Source organism: Hyperolius riggenbachi, chromosome 5 (assembly GCF_040937935.1).
Source record: "Hyperolius riggenbachi isolate aHypRig1 chromosome 5, aHypRig1.pri, whole genome shotgun sequence".
NCBI classification, from domain to species: domain Eukaryota; kingdom Metazoa; phylum Chordata; class Amphibia; order Anura; family Hyperoliidae; genus Hyperolius; species Hyperolius riggenbachi.
Window position 1 is genome coordinate 246,234,208 of NC_090650.1, and position 21,382 is coordinate 246,255,589.

General features: G+C 42.1%; 1 protein-coding gene across 1 annotated transcript in view; it reads left to right on the forward strand.

Annotated features, from left to right (window-relative positions):
• Positions 1-21,382, forward strand: part of LOC137518635 (cadherin-6-like) — a 510,593-nt gene that overhangs the window by 394,200 nt on the left and 95,011 nt on the right. Inside the window, exons 6-7 of the mRNA XM_068236737.1 lie at positions 13,598-13,765; positions 19,399-19,586. Of these exons, the coding sequence (XP_068092838.1) occupies positions 13,598-13,765; positions 19,399-19,586 (356 nt within the window). The remainder of the gene's footprint in view (positions 1-13,597; positions 13,766-19,398; positions 19,587-21,382) is intronic.

Sequence of the window (21,382 nt, forward strand, 5' to 3'; positions counted from 1 at the left end):
TATAATGGATGGGATCACAACCACATTTTTGAAAATCACATAGCGATGTAAGTGCTGCGTGTTGCAATGGACGTCTGTTTTGCCTGCAGCAAAGAAGTGGGGAATGGGTCTAACTATTTTTTTATGTATTGACAGTACAAATGACCAGTTGGACCCTAAAAAGACAAACAAAAGGAAGTTTCACCTTTACTCACCAACACTACGGGAGGAAGCAGTGGTCAAGTGATGTCAATACAGTCCATGCTCTTAGTAGAAATATCAGAAATCCATATTGTAAAATTCTATCAGATTATTGTGGGGTGTCATTAAATCTCTCCGAGCAAACGCTAATTATTCTTTTTTTTCCAAGCCCCATTGTGTATTTGATTATCATATGTTTTGCAGTTTGGTCAGCCATAACTGTCCTCAATCAAGAACAGAATCTATGTGAAGAGCTCAGCTTATTCAGTGAAGATTTATAGTTACATAGTTATTTGGGTTGAAAAAAAGACATACGTCCATCGAGTTCAACCAAAAATACATTATAGAAATATATTATAGGAAAAATATAAAAGCTTTTAGATGCAGAGCTGTAAAAAGACACAAATATGTTAAATGAGGCTTCCTTACTGCCCCAGCATTCACTTTGGTAAACAATGTTTAGTAAGCTTAAACCCGGGCTCAGGAGCATAGTCACGAGATTTTAACTGTTTCCACCATAAAAGGCAAAGAAAATAAATTAAAAAAGCGCAGGTCAAAACGGTAAAAAAAGCAGGTCAACAACACACGGCAAACCTAATTTCTTGGGTTTAGATTTATTTTACAGTAAATCTTTCACTCTTGAAAACCATCTGAAAATTTCTTGCAATTTAATGAACAGCAGCATTTGTGACCCTCCCCGTCAGAGTTTCACAGGCAGTGAACCAAGCAACAAAGAACTAACTCATGTTGCATCTGTGTGAAGCTGCGGTCACGTTCAGATGTGTCTCCATGAGAGAGATTCCTCCCTGCTGCCAGTACAGAGTTACTCCCAGCACTTAGTGTGTGCACCACAGCAACTGGATGGATACACTGTCTGCAGCTGCCCATGTGAAATGAGACTTAACTATAGGAAACCGTCCAGCTATTATAGACTACTCCATATGAACAATGCGGCACGGTAAGCATAACGCACTCTATCAGTCCAGATGCCGCCCTCATGCTGGCTTCACCTTACCTACCACACAACACACATACACAACAATCCCCCATTGCAGCTGCTATACAGTCACATATCCCCTCCCAGTGTAGACTGATAAGATTAATGTAATGTTTGGATCATGCAGTAATTTTGTGTTGCTATATTCTCCTGAAAGTGCCAGGTCACATTAGATAAAGTTGCTATGTTTACCAAGGTCAGCAATGTTGCTACAACCCACTGATATAAACTGCTAATTTGATCCATTATGATCAACACAACTGGATCACAAAATTGTTCAATAAAACCTTCGCTCATTCAGAAGGTCAGCATGGAACTGGACAGCATCACCCAGAATATAATATGTGTTATACAGTATGCTATATGCTGATATATAATCTCACAGCTCCCTGTAGTAACGCAGCTCCATCATCCATATAAACTGAGAGCCTGGCAGAGGCATAGTTAGAGAACGCCCTTGCACCACATATTCCACAATAACATCTCTCACCACTGCGACTGGATAGGAAGAGGCCAGGGAAAAATAATCCAGTGTACTCTTATTACACAGAGTTCTTCTGCCATGTGTTGCTCTATGCGCCTCCTTCCTCTTGCAGCGCACACTGGCCATTCTATTTGAAGCCACTGCTATCTCTGCGGCTTGTCCTGCACCACTCCTTTTATGTCAAGTACAAATCACTGAGGGAGCCAATCAGTGTCCTTAGTAATTTAATGTGGGTTGTAGGAGGAAATAAAGCAAAGGTAGCGGCAGCCACACAATGAAATGCAGCATTGGAGCAGAACAAGTACAAGTTAAAGGGCAACTGAAGTAAGAGGTATAAGGAGGCTGCCATATTTATTTCCGTTTAAACAATACCATTTGCCTGGCAGCCCTGCTGATATATTTGGCTGCAATTGTATTTGAATCACACCAGAAACAAGCATGCAGCTAATCTTGTCAGATCTGACAATAATGCCAGGCAAATGGTATTGCTTAAAATGAAAGTAATATGGCAGCCTCCATATCCCTCTTTCTTCAGTTGTCCTTTAATGCTTGGCCTGTCTGACTGGGGCCTGTTGTTTGTTTGGGTATGCATAGAGAGCTCCAGGGGATGCCAATGAGATGCAACTCATTCTGCGTTGATGCCAATTTAATAGTAATTTTATGCGAAATTATGCAGCTTGGAAATGGACCAATTAAATATCACAAAGGCTACATTTGATTGGTCTATTTTCATACTGAATATATTTGCAGAAAGTTAACATAAAATTTGCATCAACTTTTAATTATTTGCATCTCACTATTTTGATACAAAAATCTATAGTTCTTAAGTGGATAACCGTAATGGATCCTTTGTGGGACATTGTCCCCAGAGCTAAAAAACAAAGTTATACATGCAAATTGTACAAAATACATGATCATGCGATATGGGCTGGTTAGGTAGGCCCAGTAATACAAGTGCAGGCTGTCATAGGACAGGAGCACATGATCCTGTAGATTACACTAGGGAAAGGAGGACCCTGTCAGAGGCTTACAATCTAAAGCCCCCTCTACAAGATACGATTCTTTGTGCGATTTGATTACGATTCTATTTACGATCCAATTAAAGCCGACATGCCCATTGTTTTGCAATGGCAAATTGAATTGAATCGAATCCCGTTTGGACATGTTGGATTTAATCGGATCGTAAATATAATCTTAATCGAATCGCACAAAGAATTGTATCGTGTAGATTGGGCTTAAAGGAACACGTCACCTTTTAAAAGTTGTAGAGTGTTGTACCATATTAGCCACCACCTTAGGCTGAAAGTGTACAATCAGAATAATACCATATATTGGCTAGGTAAAAAGTAAAAAGTAAGCTTTCTATTGCAACACTTGTTAAAAATCTCAACCTGTGACTGTGTCTGATCCTGAAAGCACATCTTATATAAATTTAGACATCAGAAGGAAACATGGAGATTGTGTTCCTAAAGGTCCATAAACACACATGATTAAAGTTGGCTTCTGTGTCCGATCACCACTGTCTCAGCAGATAGTCCCTAGCTCCCAATGAGCTGCCAGTCGGCTAACAATCCACCAGCCAAGATCAACTCAGACAAGCAATGGCCAATTGCTATGTGCACGCCGTTTGCCCTTTGCCACGTCATATCTGCACAGCTCTGTTGTCCCTCCTCCTCCCTGCATAGCAACAGAACGTGTCGTCAATTGTACAGTTGACTCTGCATCTGTACAGCCCAGCCTAGCAATGTCACCCGAGAGATCAGTTCCCGGTCCCCAAAAGGCGACATCAGTCAGCCTGTGTGTACGGGCCGTAATACAAATAAATGTCATTAAGATGTCATTAAAGTTATTTAAAAGAGATTAATGAAGTATTTTCAGGAATTCTGATGTACCTTGGTAAGTGTGCCATGGGCATGAAAGATTGCTAAATCCAATTAATCTAAATTAATTCAAAATATTTAGTTGCACCACTCTGACACATAGAAAGATAAATAAACACTCCTTCAAGCCTATGAGCATTTCAGTGTATGTTTTTCACCCTTCTCTTTTCATGACTAGGGTTATACAAGTGGCAGCCATTAGCAATTCCTCCTTTGCTGGACACCATCTACTTCACCAGTCTGCCGGATTCTGCCCCGGCAATATGAAAGGAAGGGAGGGGTTCCTCCAATAAATGTAAAATATGTTATATTTGTCATCATGCAGATGAAAAAAGGCTGCTATTTATTATTATAATTTAGAAAATAGATTTTATTTTGGAAATCTTGTATTTTTTATTTGGACCCACTTTAAAATGGTTTAAGCAGAACAGATACATATTATTTAGATTGTAGATATTAATACCATTCAGTCAAACTCATACAAGCATACAAACTAGGTACAGTATCTCATTTTAAACCTAGGATTACAGTTGTGATAAATTTGGGTACATTTTGTTTTCCACATCATTAAATCCCCTGGGATTTGATGCCCCCATATGTACAATAACCTAAAGGTCACTGAAGATATTTTATATGCTGCAGAAATGGGCTGCTACAGAAACAGATTGTTAGTAGTAAACCTGTACATGGTCATTTGCTGACGTAGCCCACATAAAGTCCAATAGGACATAACTGCATACATGACTCCATTTTAGTTGATCCACAGGACATGCTGTCTTGTACTTGGTGCTCCTGTAAGCCTGGTATTGCTTTCCCTTTATTATCTGAAAGCAGCTACCGTATGTAGCAGAAAGAAACAGATTGACTCTACCTTTATCTAGGCGTAAACTTGCAGTTCTCACACAGCAGGTAAAATATTTGTTTTGCACATATGTTAATAAGTTTGTTGTTCTTAGGAATCTGCTTTATATGCAAGAAGTACACCTGTTTCATCACGCTAGTGTGCTGTCTCCTTTAGTTTTCTTCAGATCAGAACTGCTTGGTGTATTGAAACAGCATGTGGTGCTTTCCAGGTACACTGAACATACCTTCTAGCTGTATGATTCATATGTATTGCAGCTAAACCTTACTATTTATCAAAGTAAAAAGTGTTTTATTTAAACGTACCGTAGTCATTTTTTTTTTCATTAGCACAGCCACCACAAAACTACTAAACATCAGAAATATAATTTATTGTGCAAGGATATTAAAGTCAGGTGACCAACTGAGCTGTACTTCTTTTGTAACAGCAGAATAAATGATGGGAGTGCTGCATTGCATTTAGATTTAGGGTTAGGGTAGGACAGGCAGAATTCAAAGAACTACTGGTAATATTCACATTTTCGATGACAAATTGGTGTGATTTCTAGACTGAAGATTTTAAAAAAATCTGTATTCCATTTATTAAAAAACATTTTCAGCACAGTCACTGCCACGAACAACCAATCAGGAGCTTCCAGATTCCTTAAAGGACCACTACCACAAACAATTTAAAATATGTGTAAACTCATACAAAGAAGAAGTATTTTTCTTCCAGAGTAACATGAGCAATAAATTACTTTTTTCCTATGTTGCTGTTACTTACAGTGGGTAGTAGAAATCTGATAGAACCTAAAGGTTTAGGCTAGTCCATCTCTTCATGGGGGATTCTCAGCAAGGCTTGTATTCTTTATAAAGACATTCCCTAAAAAAGGATTTATACAATGATGCTGATCAGTCTTCCTGCTTGCTCCACACTTTTTTTGGCAGTTGGACAGAGCAACTGCCATTCACTGTGCTTTTGAAAATAAAGAAAACCCTGCAAATCACGTATGAGGAGATGGGCTAGTCAAAAACCTGTTGGTTCTGTCAGATTTCTACTACCTACTGCAGGTGACAGCAACATAGGAGAAAGGTGATTTATGGCTCATTTTACTCTGGAAGAAATGTACTTCTTATTTGTATGAGTTTACATGTATTTTAAATTTTTGGATTTTCGCGATAGTGGTCCTTTAAAGAAATCCTTTTGCTTTCTGGGCAAAATTAACCTTCTGTTCAGATTGATTAGTGAAGGTGAAATGCAAAGGATATTGCTTGTAGTGTGTGGGCCACTAGTCGATCAACTTTCGATCAACCACACTGTAGTTGATCACTCAATAAAAGTTGATTGTTTAATCACTACCTGTATATGCTTGTTTTCCTGTTTTTATGCTGTGTTTTGCCTTACCTAATTGGAGGATATTTTCACAAAGCAGTGTTATGCTGTGATGCATGGCAGTAAATGTTTTTTTTATATGAAAGCATATACAACGGGATTTGTATTACAGGTCACTTAATTAAATGTGCTTGATCACCTCTATGAATATCTGCCATATGAATGTATAGTGGGATGTGAAAGTTTGGGCAACCTTGTTAATCGTCATGATTTTCCCATATAAATCGTTGGTTGTTACAATAAAAAATGTCAGTTAATATATCATATAGGAGACACGCATCATGATATTTGAGAAGTGAAATGAAGTTTATTGGATTTACAGAAAGTGTGCAATAATTGTTTAAACAAAATTAGGCAGGTGCATAAATTTGGGCACCGCAAAAAATAAATGAAATCAGTATTTAGTAGATCCTCCTTTTGCATCAATTACAGCCTCTAAATGCTTCCTGTAGGTTCCAATGAGAGTCTGGATTCTGGTTGAGGGGATTTTGGACCATTCCTCTTTACAAAACATCTGTAGTTCATTCAGGTTTGATGGCTTCCGAGCATAGACAGCTCTCTTTTACTCACACCACAGATTTTCACTTATATTCAGGTCTGCGGACTGAAATGACCATTCCAGAACGTTGCACTTGTTCCTCTGCATGAATGCCTTAGTTAATTTTGAGCAGTGTTTAGGGTCGTTGTCTTGTTGAAAGATCCAGCCCTGGTGCAGCTTCAGCTTTGTCACTGATTCCTGGACATTGGTCTCCAGAATCTGCTGATACTGAGTGGAATCCATGCGTCCCTCAACTTTGACAAGATTCCCAGTCCCTGCACTGGCTCCACAGCATGATGAAACCACTACCATAGTTTACTGTAGGTAGCAGCTGTTTTTCTTGGAATGCTGTGTTCTTTTTCCTCCATGCATAACGCCCCTTGTTATGCCCAAATACCTCCATTTTTTGTTTCATCAGTCCGCAGTACCTTATTCCAAAATGAAGCTGGCTTGTCTAAATGTGCTTTAGTATACCTCAAGCTGCTTTGTATGTGCTGTGGGCAGAGAAAAGGCTTCCTCTGCATCACCTTCGCATACAGCATTTCCTTGTGTAAAGTGTGGCGAATGATTGAACAATGCACAGTGACTACATCTGCAGCAAGATGATGTTGTAGGTCTTTGGTGCTGGTCTGTGGGTTGTCTCTGACTGTTTTCACCACTCCTCTCTTTTGTCTATCTGGGATTTTTCTTGATCTGCCACTTTGAGCCTTAACTTGAACTGAGCCTGTGGTCTTCCATTTCCTCAATATGTTCCTAACTGTGGAAACAGACAGCTGAAATCTCTGAAACAGTTTTCTGTACCCTTCCCCTAAACCATGATGGTGAACAATCTTTGTCTTCAGGTCATTTGAGAGTTGTTTTGAGACCCCCATGTTGCTACTCTTCAGATAAAATAAAAAAGGAGGGAAACTTTCAACGGAGCCCCTTAAATGCTCTTTCTCATAATTGGATTCACCTGTGTATGTAGGTCAAGGGTCACTGAGCTTACCAAGCCAATTTGAGTTCTAATAATTAGTTCTACAGGTTTTGGGATCAAAACAATGACAACAGTGCCCAAATGTATGCAACTGCCTAATTTTGTTTAAACAACTATTAAACACTTTTTGTAAATCCAATAAACTTCATTTTACTTCTCAAATATCACTGTGCGTGTCTCCTATATGATGTATTTAACTGACATTTTTTATCATAACAACCAACGATTTATACAGGAAAATCATAATGATTAACAAGGTTGCCCATACTTTCGCATCCCACTGTATGTGTGTTAGGTTTTCAGGGAAGTTTTTTATTGTATGAATCTATATGCGTTTGCCTCAATTGAAATGTGTTGCGTGTAGTAGTTGTTTGGGTATGTGTTAATTCAACCTCAATATTGGCTTACTGCTGATGTTTTGTTACTGCTGCTGGCTTTGTGAACTTGTGTACTATGCCCATTGATTAGGGCTTTCTATATGTGGGTGGAGCCTAATGCCTCTTGGTCTATGAGTGTGCGTGGGTGGTTGCACAGGTATGGCTCCTTCTGGTATCATAAGCAGTCAACCACCATGCAGTCCTATGTGTTTGTCTCCTTTTAGTAAGGCTAAGGATGACAGATAATTACTTACACATAATACAGGAAACATCAGTGGAGACAGTCCTACAAGCAAACGCACATCATTTTGAATTCTTTGAAATATTTCTCTCTAGCCAGTGACCGGGTCATTTCTGCAAGTCAGTGATATACTGTGAATTGTTAAATATTTTGATAAGAAGTGCTAAAGCTTTAATTAATGGGTTTATTCCTCCAGGAAAGATGAAGGATGATAATCCCAACATAAGAACTTGGTGAAGGAACAGTTGTGCTACATCTTAGATAAAAAGTAATAAATGTGAGATAAGGATTGCTTAACTATGAAATGAGTGGGTGTAAAATCTGCAGAAGTGATAAGACATAGATAAGGATGAGACATTCCTGGCAGCACTTCAAGTATAGCAAAATATTCACATCTTAATCAGCAGCCATGTGTTAAATGAATCTTCACTTAAGGTGGCCATACACTTATAGATTTGCAGCAGATTCGATCATCAGATAGCTTTCTGTACGATGCCTGTGAAGTCGAATCTGACAGGAATCTATTGCTGGGAATACACGGCTCGATTCTGCCTCCGATCGTTTGGCCCGCTTGATTCTCTTATTTTCTGCTCGTTTTTGTTATCTTCTTTCAATTTACTTCAATGATGAATCGAGCGGCAAAACGATCGAACGGTGATCGGATATGACGGAAATTATCTATCGAGCCATTTTCATGGCTCAAAATCGAGCCGTGTATTCCCAGCATATATGATGTGTGTCACACACTAGGAACAGATTTCCAATAGATTTCAGAATTAAATCTATTGGAAAGCTATTGGAAATCGATCTAAATGCATTATTGGACTATTAGATCCAATGCCACTCTATAGGCTATCGTTCTGCTGCCAGCAGCAGATTGACCTAGATCTTCCATCCAGTCATATAGATCAAAGTGATCAAAATCGACCGCAAATCGATCGATCGGCTGATTCGATAGAATCGATTTCTGATCGATCGATGGCTGAAATCGACCAGTGTATGGGCCCCTTTAGGGTGGACATACTGGTCAATTTTTTTCTGTTGATATCTGGCCTAATTTTTGCCTGAAATTGGTTGATTTTGCTCCACAGAGGATATCACTTGATTGGTGGTGGTTCAGGAGAGAGGTAGTAGTGGTGTTCGATTTTGAGCGACACACAGTGTAGGCAACAGAGCTTATACTCACCTGCCGGTGCACCTTCCTGTCTCTTCTCTCCCGGGGTGCCTGTGTTATGTGAGAAATGCAAGAGGCCGAACACTAGAGGCCTCTAGTGATCACATAGGGTACGTACCATGGAACCTCTAGTGTTTGGCTTTTACAGTTTGTTACATTACACAGGGGCCCCGAGAGAGAAGAGACAGGGAGGAACAGTGGCTATGGAGAGACAACACACTCCAGTGGACAGGTGAGTGTAAGATCACTTACACTCTGCCTACACTCTGCACTCTGTTTACAGTCTGGATGGGGGTTGCAGGAAGTTGCGCACAGGGCTGCTCATCAGGATTCCGGATATCCAGGTAACCTGGATATCCAAACTTTTTTACGCTATCTGATTCGGATTCGGATTTCGGATTTTTTTTTAAAAATCCGGCTAGCTATCTGCGGATATTTGGCCGCATAACCCGGATATCCGCGGATATTGAGGATATCCGGATCCGAAATACTGTAACTAAGGAGATGACGTCCTGGAGCCAATCAGAGGGCTCCCAGCAGAAGCCCTAGCAACCAATCACAGAGGGGAACCCTGGCCAGCCCCACCTGACCTCATTGAGCCAATCAGAGTGCTCCCAGCCTACACCCTGGCACCCAATCACAGAAAGGAACACTGGCCAGCCCCCTGTATAATAAGGAGGGCTGCCATGATGAGACATATTGTCTTAGCTTGCTGAATGCTCACTGAGAGACATGCTCCAGTGCTGGTGGCCAAGCAAGGGCTGTACACACTTATAAACCTAAAGCTATTCAGTGATTAACCCCTTCACTACTATCACTACACTATTGTTAAATCGTTAATTAGCTTGATTGATGTCATAGTGTGACAGTCAGAGTGTGTGCTCCAGTGCTGCTGGCCTAGCAGTGATAAACCGAAAGCTGTTCAGTGATTAACCTCTTCATTATCACTACACTATTGTTAAATCATTAATTATCTTGATGTCATTTGTGCGACACTCAGAGTGTGTGCTGCAGGCAGCTGCTATGTGCCTGTGTGTGTGCTGTGCACAGACCAGGCCAGCTGCTGCCTGCTGGCCAGCTATTAGCCTTAGGTATAGGTTAGGTTAGGGATTAGGGGATAGGATTACTGTGTTATTGTGTAGTTAGTACTGTAGTACTGCAGTCATTGCTAGTAGTTGTTAGAGTAGTAGTACTACTGTGTTAGCTTTCTACAGAACTGCTGTGCTGTGAGCAGTGGCACTGTGACAGTTAGTGTGCACTAGTGTCTTCTTCTCTGCTGTCTGACTGTCACTTGGCACGTGTCACGTGGCACTTGGCACGTGTCACTTGGCACGTATCACGTGGCACTTGCCACGTGTCACATGGCACTTGACAAGTGCCACATGACACGTGCCAAGTGACACATGCCAAGTGCCACGTGCCAAGTGCCACGTGGCACTTGGCATGTGTCACTTGGCCCGTGTCATGTGGCACTTGGCAAGTGCCACGTGACACTTGGCAAGTGCCACATGACACATGCTAAGTGCTAATTGCAACGTGCCGCGTTCGGCATGCTCCTGGCACACATTACACCTTCTGCTGCTGCATTGCCCTGATCCTGCTGCCTTTGCAGCTCCCACCGCCAGGGTACCACAGGCCACTGATACCACCTATATTTAACCCAAAACACAATTGCTGTGTAATTTTTGGAGGTGTCTTGGCTGAAGACTAGGCCTAATGTTAATTAACAGCCATTTTTTTTTTTGGGGGGGGGGGGATCTTAAGTCCCAAATCTACCTGTTATCCATTGATGTCAGCAACACTTGATGTAATACAAATGGATTAAAGTTTTCTACCACTACTGATGGTTCTGTCAATTGACAGTGCATAGATTTCACAGAGATGGTAAAACGATTGACTTTGCCTGATACCGATCATAGGAATTGTTCCCTTGATGCAACAAGAGTTAAGGTGCCCATATTTCAGTTGACTTGGTCGGACGATTGAGCATCCAATTCAAACATTATTTTCAAATCAGATGCAAATTGGTACTGCCACAAGCATGCCCGATCGATGCTTCATCCAATTTCATCCCAAAATGTGTTAAATGTATCGATTATACATGCATCGAACTCAACAGAACCCCCGCCGCTGTTTCCCCTAATGTGAATGTGCCCCTTGCCTGTGCATTTAATACTTTACTTGTCCGCTATGGTCCCCATGCATTGGCTGGCTGCATTGCCGGGGGAAGCCACATTAGGATCCAGAGACTTCCTCCTCCTGTGGTAAGTACCCCTAGGGGAAGTTTTCTTTTTTACAGCTTCTCTTTCATACTAGTTAAATGCACATTTTAAATATAAAAATGAACTATTTGACTAGCTAAAATATTTTTAAGGACCCTTGCATACTAAAAATCTTGATCACAATTGTGGTGTGATGTGATTTTCACTAGTTTACAAATAGGCATTTTGCCATGATTACAGGTGCAACTGCAGGTGCGATTACAATTCCCGGCGAGGAAAAAAGCTGCAGGAAGGCTTTTTTCAGATGGCAGATCACATAGCACCACGCTTGCTATTCAATCCCATTCATTTAACCTAATCACAAATGCAGGAAAAATGCAGCAGTCACTATGTTTGCCATGGGGTGTAAAAGGGATTGCATCACCCTGTGCAGAGCACTGAGATTACTATGTTAATCACGGCGCCCATGTGATTGGTGAAACGTATGCGCTTTAAAAATCAGATCAACGCTCATGCAGTATGGAAGGTGTAAGAAACTATACGTTGGTTGCTATGGGCAACAACACAACACCTTTGTTCGGCACCAGCAACTCCTTAGAGCTGCAACTCACAGGAAGTATGAGAACTCGACTCTCATCACAGCAAGCAGTATAGGAGATAGAACTTCTTAGGCGTCTTCAAAGTTTCAGGTGTTTATTCAGTAAACAGATATACAGATACAGTTAGTTACATCTTTAGCCAAGCAGATTATTCTGTAGTAAGGCTTTTGCGTTGCAGCTTCTTGATTCCCTTGCATGGAATCAGGTGTCATCTGTCTATCCTACGTTCCATCTACACTACGTATTTACAGCATACAGTTATAAAATATGACACGACATAACTAAATGAAATGAAAGGGTTAAAGGGTTCAAGCCAGCAAAGAGAAGAAGTGTCTCTCTTCAGCCTGTGACCCCTTTTAATACCGGTCACCAAAGAGTTAAATGTGACATCATCTGAGCCATCCCCCCAAACCTACAATTGGCTCAGACCCCTTGTGGTGTCATTACACAAACCTACTTAGTTAATATTCCGAGTGCTTTTTACCCTACATACAAGTAATGCCATGTTTGGTAAATATTGGCTATGTTTATCTTTTTGCCGTCTAACGGTCTGGGGCAGTTTAGGCCTGTGGCCTTTCACCAGGGACATGTTCGGGACATGTTCCTGGTAACTGCTTGCCTCCTTTCTTCTGCGAGAAACTCTTCTTAAAGGTATACTCTGTGAACCAAGCCTTTTACCTAAACTCAGTCCAAATAACTGAGGCCTACTTAAATTATAACAGAAGGACCCTGATTATATTTCTTACACCTGTTTTTAATGACATACTTGACACTCTATCTATTCAGAAAGAAGATGTCATTCATCATTTCATTTGTTATTGCATTACTGAAACAAATCTATTCGTTATTGCATTACTGAAGCACATCTGGCACATCTGCTCTGTATTGCATTTCTGCAAGTTGTCTGCTCACTGTTGCATCTCTACAGCAGGTTCTCTACACAGCCCATTCACTATTGCACACAGGGCAGGATCTAGACTTTTTGCTGCACGAAGCAAACTTTTGGATTCTTCTTATTTGGCCAGCTAGCTAAGTTTGAAATTGCCTGCAGAAGTCGACAGGACAAACAACTCCACACCTAGTAGCTTCTTCTTTTAGACTTGCCCAGAGCAGCTTCCTATGTCAGTATATGGTAGGTTTGGAGTGAGCACACTTCAGTACAGCAGTGTCCACATACTGAAAGTAGTTCTGTCACAACCACTTTCCTTGGAGTCTAGGAGGTGTGTCCTGGACTACCATGCTGCTGAGGGAGTCCATAGCAGTGATTGGCAGTGAATGATTAAGGAAAGCTCTTGTTAAGCAAACAAGAGCTTTCCTTAATCTTTCACTGCCAGTGACATACAAACAAGAGCGTTACATTCCATTAATAATATTGCCTGTAACTCTCCTTTAAAGCTACCACATTGGAACATAGTCTTTAGAACATGTTACACAAAAAAAAATCAATACTTCACTGCAAAATAAATATAAAAGATACAAAAGGAAAATAGCCAGTTGCTACATGAACCTTTCTGAAACTTTATTATCACTTAGACCCTTTCACGCAGGCTGTAAATACACATCTTGTGGCAGATATCTTTGACTTCAATAAATGTTTATGAATCCCCCAGCACCCAATACTTTGCTTGTTCAGACTGACACTTCTTTGCTCAAGGATGTATTTTCCCATTACAGAATTATTATTTCTTTATTGCAGGTGTCATCAAGACAGCATTGCCAAAAATGGACAGAGAGAACAGGGAACATTATCAAGTGGTTATCCAGGCCAAAGACATGGGAGGACAATCGGGAGGCTTATCCGGGACAACGACGGTCAATATTTCTTTGTCAGACGTCAATGACAACCCTCCGAAGTTCGCTCACTGTAAGAATCCTTTATTGCTTATTTTCTTGTGAACCTTTTCACATTATACAAAATAAAATGTAAGGCAGAGAAATTGATTCTTCACAATCAAGACACATGGGGATGAAAATAGTATTAAATGTTGGTTTGTAGAACATTTTGATATATTTTGTTGGCAGATTTTTCAGCCTGAAGGCTTTACCAGGATATTTTGAATTCCATATATCCTATATTTTGATATAACGGATATGTCTTTGTTTAGGATTCTACTGAGCTAGCTCATGAGCTCCTAACATCTATTCCTTGGAGAAACTATTTCTGATTCCCTTAACCATGAAATGTAATCATTTCTGAAATCAATATATCTTTACACATTCTCTTCACCATGCATTTGAAGTCTCTAAAGCTTTAACTTGTTTTATACTTGGAGTTCATCGCAGTGTAGCATCTGTTTTCAACTCCCTCTGTTGTTTGTCAGACTGCAGTACTATAAACAAAACTCACAAAAGAAAAAAAGCAGGACAAAACTGGTGTAATTGCATTATGGAATAAAAATGGAGTCAATATTTCAGATGTCCTCTGCCTAGCCTTAGGCTGTCCATTACCGTGTTTACTAAAACATACAATAGAACATTTTTCAACGTAACCCAATCAGACATTTGGGACTGTGGGCAAGGAAAATTCAGAAATAGGCCATACTGTTGCATTTATTTGTTGTGTTTCCCTGCCTTGTGTCATATGATACAGAATTAAAAGATGTAACAACAATCCTCCTTTAATGGCACAGCATTGTATTGTCTACAGAATTATTAAAGCAATGCATGAAATAAGAGGTGCAGTCCACAATATTGGACTGGAAATGGTCATTTAAGCCTAGTACACACATCTGATTTTCAATGACCAATCATTTTACAAAGTCCATGTAGTATGGGAGCTTACCCACACAATGGGCTTGTGTAACGATTGTGGAACTTTCCCCGTGATCAGCGCACAACGCGTGCGCTGACAAGGCGGAAATCCTCCACAAGCGTATAATTTGCAGGAACCCAGCAAAAGGTGCTACGCACCCGTAGAGGGAAAATTCCTGTCGGCAGATGGCGCTGGGGAGTGCAGAGGAACCAATCCTCTGTACCTCCACAAATGCCAGACAGGAATTGTACAAAACGCAGAACGCAATCGCAAGAGAGGCGATTGCGAATGAGAATGAGCAAAGGGACAGGTTGTATGTGTGTGTGCCAATCCAGTCGCCACCCCGCAACCGCACACACACAACAGCAGATATGAAATAGGAACGCGATCGCGAGAGGTGCGATCTCCAGACAAGACACAAGGCAGATCAGAACAGAATACGAGGTTAGCAAAGGCACAGCAAATAATACAATGAGGAGATACGGAAAATAACAAATGCTAGCTAACCGCGAACACCGCACTCATTCGCAACAGTGCACGCAGTTATGCGCGGTCTCCACGTGATAAGCACAATAGAGACAAGCACGCCTAACTAACCATTAACAGACAAACATGAAACAGAGGACGCGAGCGCTTGCTTAACGGTTACCTCACCGAGCCTCCAGCAAGCGTAGCAGACAGACACACGAAAACAGGGACAAGCGAGAGATAGGATCCACAGCACTAGCGAAAAGTGGCTAGCACGATCCAAGTACAGAGTAGCAGAACAGAAGGATCCCCAGCGCCAGCGAAAAGTGGCCAGCGCGATCCCAGAAGACAGAACAGAAGGATCCCCAGCGCTAGCGAAAAGTAGCTAGCGCGATCCCAGGAGACAGAACAGAAGGATCCCCAGCGCTAGCAAAAAGTAGCTAGTGCGATCCCAGGAGACAGAGTTGCAGAACAGAAGGATCCCCAGCGCTAGCAAAAAGTAGCTAGCGCGATCCCAGGAGACAGAACAGAAGAGATAGCTGGTAGCAACCGCTGCACCAGCTATACTCCAAGAACAGAGATCAGAACCATTTCCTGTCAACCACCATAGGGACAGGACAATGGCAAACAGGCAAGACAAGACAGAACAGGCAATACAGATAATACAATCCTAACAGCACTAGGGAAATCTGCCTAGCGCAGATTTAGGAATTACTCTAAGCTGATGTTCAAACAAAGAGCAAGGCTGACACCCCACCAGGAGTGTTACATAGGACGAAATCCTTATGAACAGCGAAGCATTGTGGGAAAGACATAGTACTTATAGTACACGCCTCCAATGAATGTGGCCAGGCAATTTGCATGACAACGTATGCAAATTCCTCTGCAAGCACAAGCTGCAAAACTGACAGAAGCTGTTCTTTCCAGAGTCCTGCAGCATGCAAACCTACACAATGGTCAAAAGGCTGGCTGCCTGCACAGGCAGCTGAGCAAATCATCACAGCTTGATTCAGAAAAGAGTGCTAACTGATAGCACGTCCATTTTCACGCAAAAGTTCGCGTTTCGCGCGATCACGATTTTTTTGCACGTAACGATAACATTTTCGCATGCAAACACGAATTTTCGCATGAAACGATATCGTTTGCGCGCAAAACCGTTATCGTTTCGTGCAAAAAATCGCGATAGCGCAAAACGCTAAAATTCGCTTGAAAACGGCCCGGCTATCAGTTAGCACTCTTTTCTGAATCAAGCCCATTATGTTCATAGTATTAAAAAGCTTTGACCCTCATGCTACATGGAAGTTTTGAAATTGGCCAGTGATGTGTGTATGCACCCTTACACTTCTGGAGAAACATCACCTGAAACAAGTTTATATCACTCTATAACATCACTTCAAGTGTCAGTTTACCCAATATCAAAGTCTAAAGCCTGGTATACCCTTTAGGCCTCTTTCCCACCAGGACGTTGTGTTTAGGGGACGTTATAGGTCTCATAACGTGCCCCTAACGCAACGCCTGGTGGTGTTGAAGAAGGATGCTACCAAGAGCCGCATTATGCAGCTCTTGGTGTGCCTTTTTTGTCCTATGCGATGCGGAGACCACGTGATCGGAAGACTCCGCATCACGTGGTCCCGCCAGCCAATCACTGGCCGCTCCAGGAAGTAAACACTGCAGTGCAGTGAATATTAAGTAGCCATGTGGCTGGCTATAATAGCGGACTCTCCCCGCCTCCTCTTCTGCCCCATAATATAAAAAAAAAAAAACATATTACTGAGCATGTGCAAACAGTCTAACGTATAACGTACAGCATGCAGCACTTTCTTTAAACGTGCCGCATTATAATGTAACGCAACGTGGGCACTGTGAACAGCCCATTGATTTTTCATTGCTGCGCGTTGGGCTGCGTTACAGGCTGCTCTAACGTACGCCTCTAACGTCCGACTGTGAAAGCAGCCTTAAATTACAATTGCCCAATCACTGACCAATTTTACCACCTTCATACAGTATAGGTATTGAATACTATGAACAGATTGTGCAGGTAAACCCTGATACTACATGGAGATGGTGAAATTGCTAAGTGATTGGCCATTCATAATTGAAAGTGTGTACCAGGCTTAAATGTGCTGCTTAACTCTCTTTCAGGCAACCCATTCTGTTGTATAGATAGGGAATGGATGAGAATGACTAGGAGGTGTCCCACTACAGCTTGCTGCCAGAACTAGAATTGTGGATAGGCAGAGTTTTTACAAATGTGACAGAATGCTGAAGAGGAAGGACTGACTTTAGAGAACACCTGTACATGCTCTATTGCCACCTGAAAAAAATGAATAACCATTTTGGGTGATAAAATCTAGCACATAAAGTTTCATGTGCTGACTAATGCTACAGGGAGAAATCCATCAGTAGAAGACCATGTTATGTGAACCACTATGAAAGGTCTAAAGTTTATATAATACACCTGATCAGAGTTTAAACTATGCAGTGGTCAATCAACAAATTCCTATAGCTGCTGCATAGAAAGATATTCCACAGACACCAATAGAAGACTCTGGTTGAGTTTTCCTTGTGATATCCACAGTTTTCTTTTATTATGTGTAATTTCAATTTTAAATATGGTGCTCTGAGAAACCCAGCTGAATTGCCTAGAGCTCTACTTTTAACTTATGTTGACTGAAATTTGATGTAATGAGTAGCTGCACTTGCTCACTACATATTGTAGACCAGGGGTCTCAAACTCAATTTACCCGGGGGCCGCAGGAGGCAAAGTCAGGATGAGGCTGGGCCGCATAAGGGATTTCACAAAAAAAGTCCAGTGCTCCCATTACAAGTAATCTGCCGTGTCCCCACCGCAAAACGAGGGCTGCAGAGCCCCCAAATCGCCCGGGGGGCAATCCGCCGGCATTTCCTGGAAGGGGCAGAGCTTTCAATTTCAGCTCTGCCCCTCCTGACGTCAATCGCGGCACATCGCCGCCTCTGCCCGCCCCTCTCACTCTTCCTTCACAAAGAGGAGCGGCCCGCGGCCCGCGAGTTTGAGACCCCTGCTGTAGACCAAAGCACAATTTTATTTAATTTATTACATGAGCTGTCATAAATCGCAAAACGTGGCTGAAAACACTACTGTGGGCCCCAGCCCTCAATGTTCTTCTTTGCAACAGAATTTATACTTTACAACCCCTAAACCTAGCTGTATTTTCCTGGGTACTAAAACCTGTTGTGATTTCCCTGACACAGTCATGATTTCAAACCTAGATTTAAAGTAAGCCTGTGACATTGATAGCTCCAGGATTTATACTTACCTGGGGCTTCCTCCAGCCCTCTGTAGTCCGTTAGCTCCCTCCATGTCTGTCCATTCCTCTCTGTTCTGCTGAAGTCCGGTTGTGGGCCACTGCGCATGCTCAGTCACAGCTGGCACACCACCAAATTGTGTTGCCATAGCCGTAGTCATGCTGCATATGCACAGTTCATTAAGAGTGTAACTGTGCTTTGGCAGAACGCTCCTGCCCTATGGGACCGCGATCGAGCAGAGCACATGCACAGTAGTACCCAACTGGCTCAGTCGGGAGCTTTACTGAGGCTGACAGCATGGCAACAGAGGGAACCGGGAGGACGGCGAGGGAGCAGACAGACTGCAGAGGGCTGGAGAGAGCCCCAGATGAGTGTAAGTCCTTTTGTTTTCATTGTCTCAGGGTGTCCTGGAAAACCCCATTTACGGATAAAACTATAACTAACTTTTGAAATAGTTTGTCATCAATTTATTTTCACTTAAGGATTGCTTCAGAACATGTAACAGGTTTACTTTACTTTGTATCAGTTAAACCAGAACACATCACATTCTTCAGAAGAAAGGAAGCTATTAATTTAATATGGCAGAACATACAAATAACAGCCACCCAGGCTTCAGTGGTGAAAACTGGGTAATGAGAAGGGTCCTGTAATGATGATGTCATCCAATACAGTATGCACCCCAATTTAAAAAAAGGGTTTTCACTTTCAATGTGGCTTTCAAATAGTTTCAAACAGTTTGTTTCCTATGTTTCCTGTTTGCTGTTAAAAGCATGTGAAGTGGGAAAATATTAATATAATAAAAAAAGGGAAAAAGTTATATTGCAGCCTCATTGCCTTGTCTGTTTCAAGTAGTGTACCACTACTAAACTGCTCCTTTTGCTTTAATCTGCTTCCAGTGTTTTTGTTACAAGTCTGTTCAGATAATATTTTCTAAAGCTCTGTGAAGGAGCCATTAAAACCCTTCTTTAAAGCGCCTATGTTTCATTCTCCAGCTACCTATCAATTCAAGCCCCCAGAGTCTTCCCCTGTGGGTTCTGCGATTGGCAGAATCAAAGCTAATGATGCAGATGAAGGTGTGAATGCTGAGACAGAATACAAAATCATCGACGGGGATGAACACGACATGTTTCAAATCATCACAGACAAGGCAACGCAGGAAGGAGTCATTATTGTCAAAAAGGTAAATCTGAAGGGAAAGAGGGATGGATTAGAAATGTTTTCACCTGTAATAAAATGCATTCTCCTAAATGACTATGTTTGTATTGATATTCCTAATACCAGAGGAAAAAAGACTTTGCAATCCAGGAAAGAGTTTACAGAGAAGTAGGACATGCAAGCATGAGCCAATTGCCGAATGATCTGTATTACAATTTTTTTCCTGTGATTATACAAGCTAAAAGGGACCCTGGGAAATAAATAAAAACAAAATTTGGACTGAACTGGGGCCTCCTCTAGCCCCCCGTAGCTCACGAGGTCCCCTTCCTCTCCTGGTCCCGCATGATGAATTGTTAATCTGCGACTTTGCCCCTGCCGAGCGCCTGACGCGCCATCACACTGGTAGCTGTAAGCCTCCTGTGCATGCGCAGTTCAGTCTTTATAGAACCGCGCATGTGCAGGAGGCTTACAGCAACCGGCGTGATGATGTTGGGGGGGGGGCGCATCCGCCCCCCCCCAACAGCGGGACCAGGAGAGGGAAGAAGAGGATGCTGGAGGACCTTGTGGGCTATGGTGGGGGGCAGGCGGAAGGCCCAGTTAAGTCCAAATTTTGTTTTCATTTACATTCAGGGTCCCTTTAAAAGGAACCCGAGGTGTGAGACCTATGAAAGCTGCCATGTTTATTTACTTTTAAACAATACCAGCTGACTGGCAGTCCTGCTGATCTTTCTGGCAAGTAGGGTCTAAAGGCGCGTACACATGCCGGATTCCAGTAAACGAAGGGTCGTCAGACCCACCCGCGGGTCAGCCGTTCTAGCGACAGATTTCCTATGTGTACAGTCTGTCGGCAGACTGATAAGGCTGGTTTTGACAGATCTGCTCAGCGCTTAACTCCCAGATCTGAAACCAGCATGCAGCTAATCTTGTTAGATTTGTGATATACATCTGATCTGCATTCTTGTTCAGGGACTGGCTTAAAGTATTAGGGGCAGAGGATCAGCAGGACTGCCAGGCAATGTGCATTAATCAAAAGGAAATAAACATGTTAGCCTACATATCCCTCTTACCTCGGGTTCCCTTTAAGTTGGGTGGGAGGCTTTATGCACGCTCTTTATGTGGAGCTGTCACACCTATCTGCTCCTTATAATTCATACCTCTGCAGAAAAGTAACCTCTGCATATATTTTGCTGCTAAGTGTCTGCAGTGTCTGCAGCCAATAATGAAGATACCTACAATTTCCCAGAGTTACTTGCACACCTCCGCTTCACCCACCTTACCATTTAAATTGTAATGTCCTCTTTGGCTCATGGTCTCCAATAGCTGCAGGATGCAATCATCACGTAAACCGCCTTTGCAGCAGTTACGTGATGACTGGCCTCCTGCAGCTATGTAAATTGGGAGGCGAAGAGGAAGTCAGAAGAATTGCGTGTGCCTCGTCTGGATGATGAGTTAAATTGCTTTGCTGCATTCTGCATACTCCTCTCCTCCCTTTGCTCCTGCTGCTCCCCACCCCTGGCACTGCGCCCCGGAGGCCATCCGCCTCGCCCGTCTAAAAGAAACATGCCTGAATCTGTCCATAGAGCTTTGGGTGAGGAATGTTATGGTAAATGTTTAAAATGCATCTCCGCCCTGTAAAGTACACATCTGCAGCAGCTTCTCTTTTATATCGCAAGCAAGCTCTGCCATTGCTGTGACTGAGTTCTTGCACTCCATCATAAGCCATGTATTGTGCACGAGTTCACCCTGTTTTTGTTTGAAAAATGTGTGAATGCCAGATGTTCTGCAGAATTATGCTTTAAAAAAAACATGGACAAAAATTGT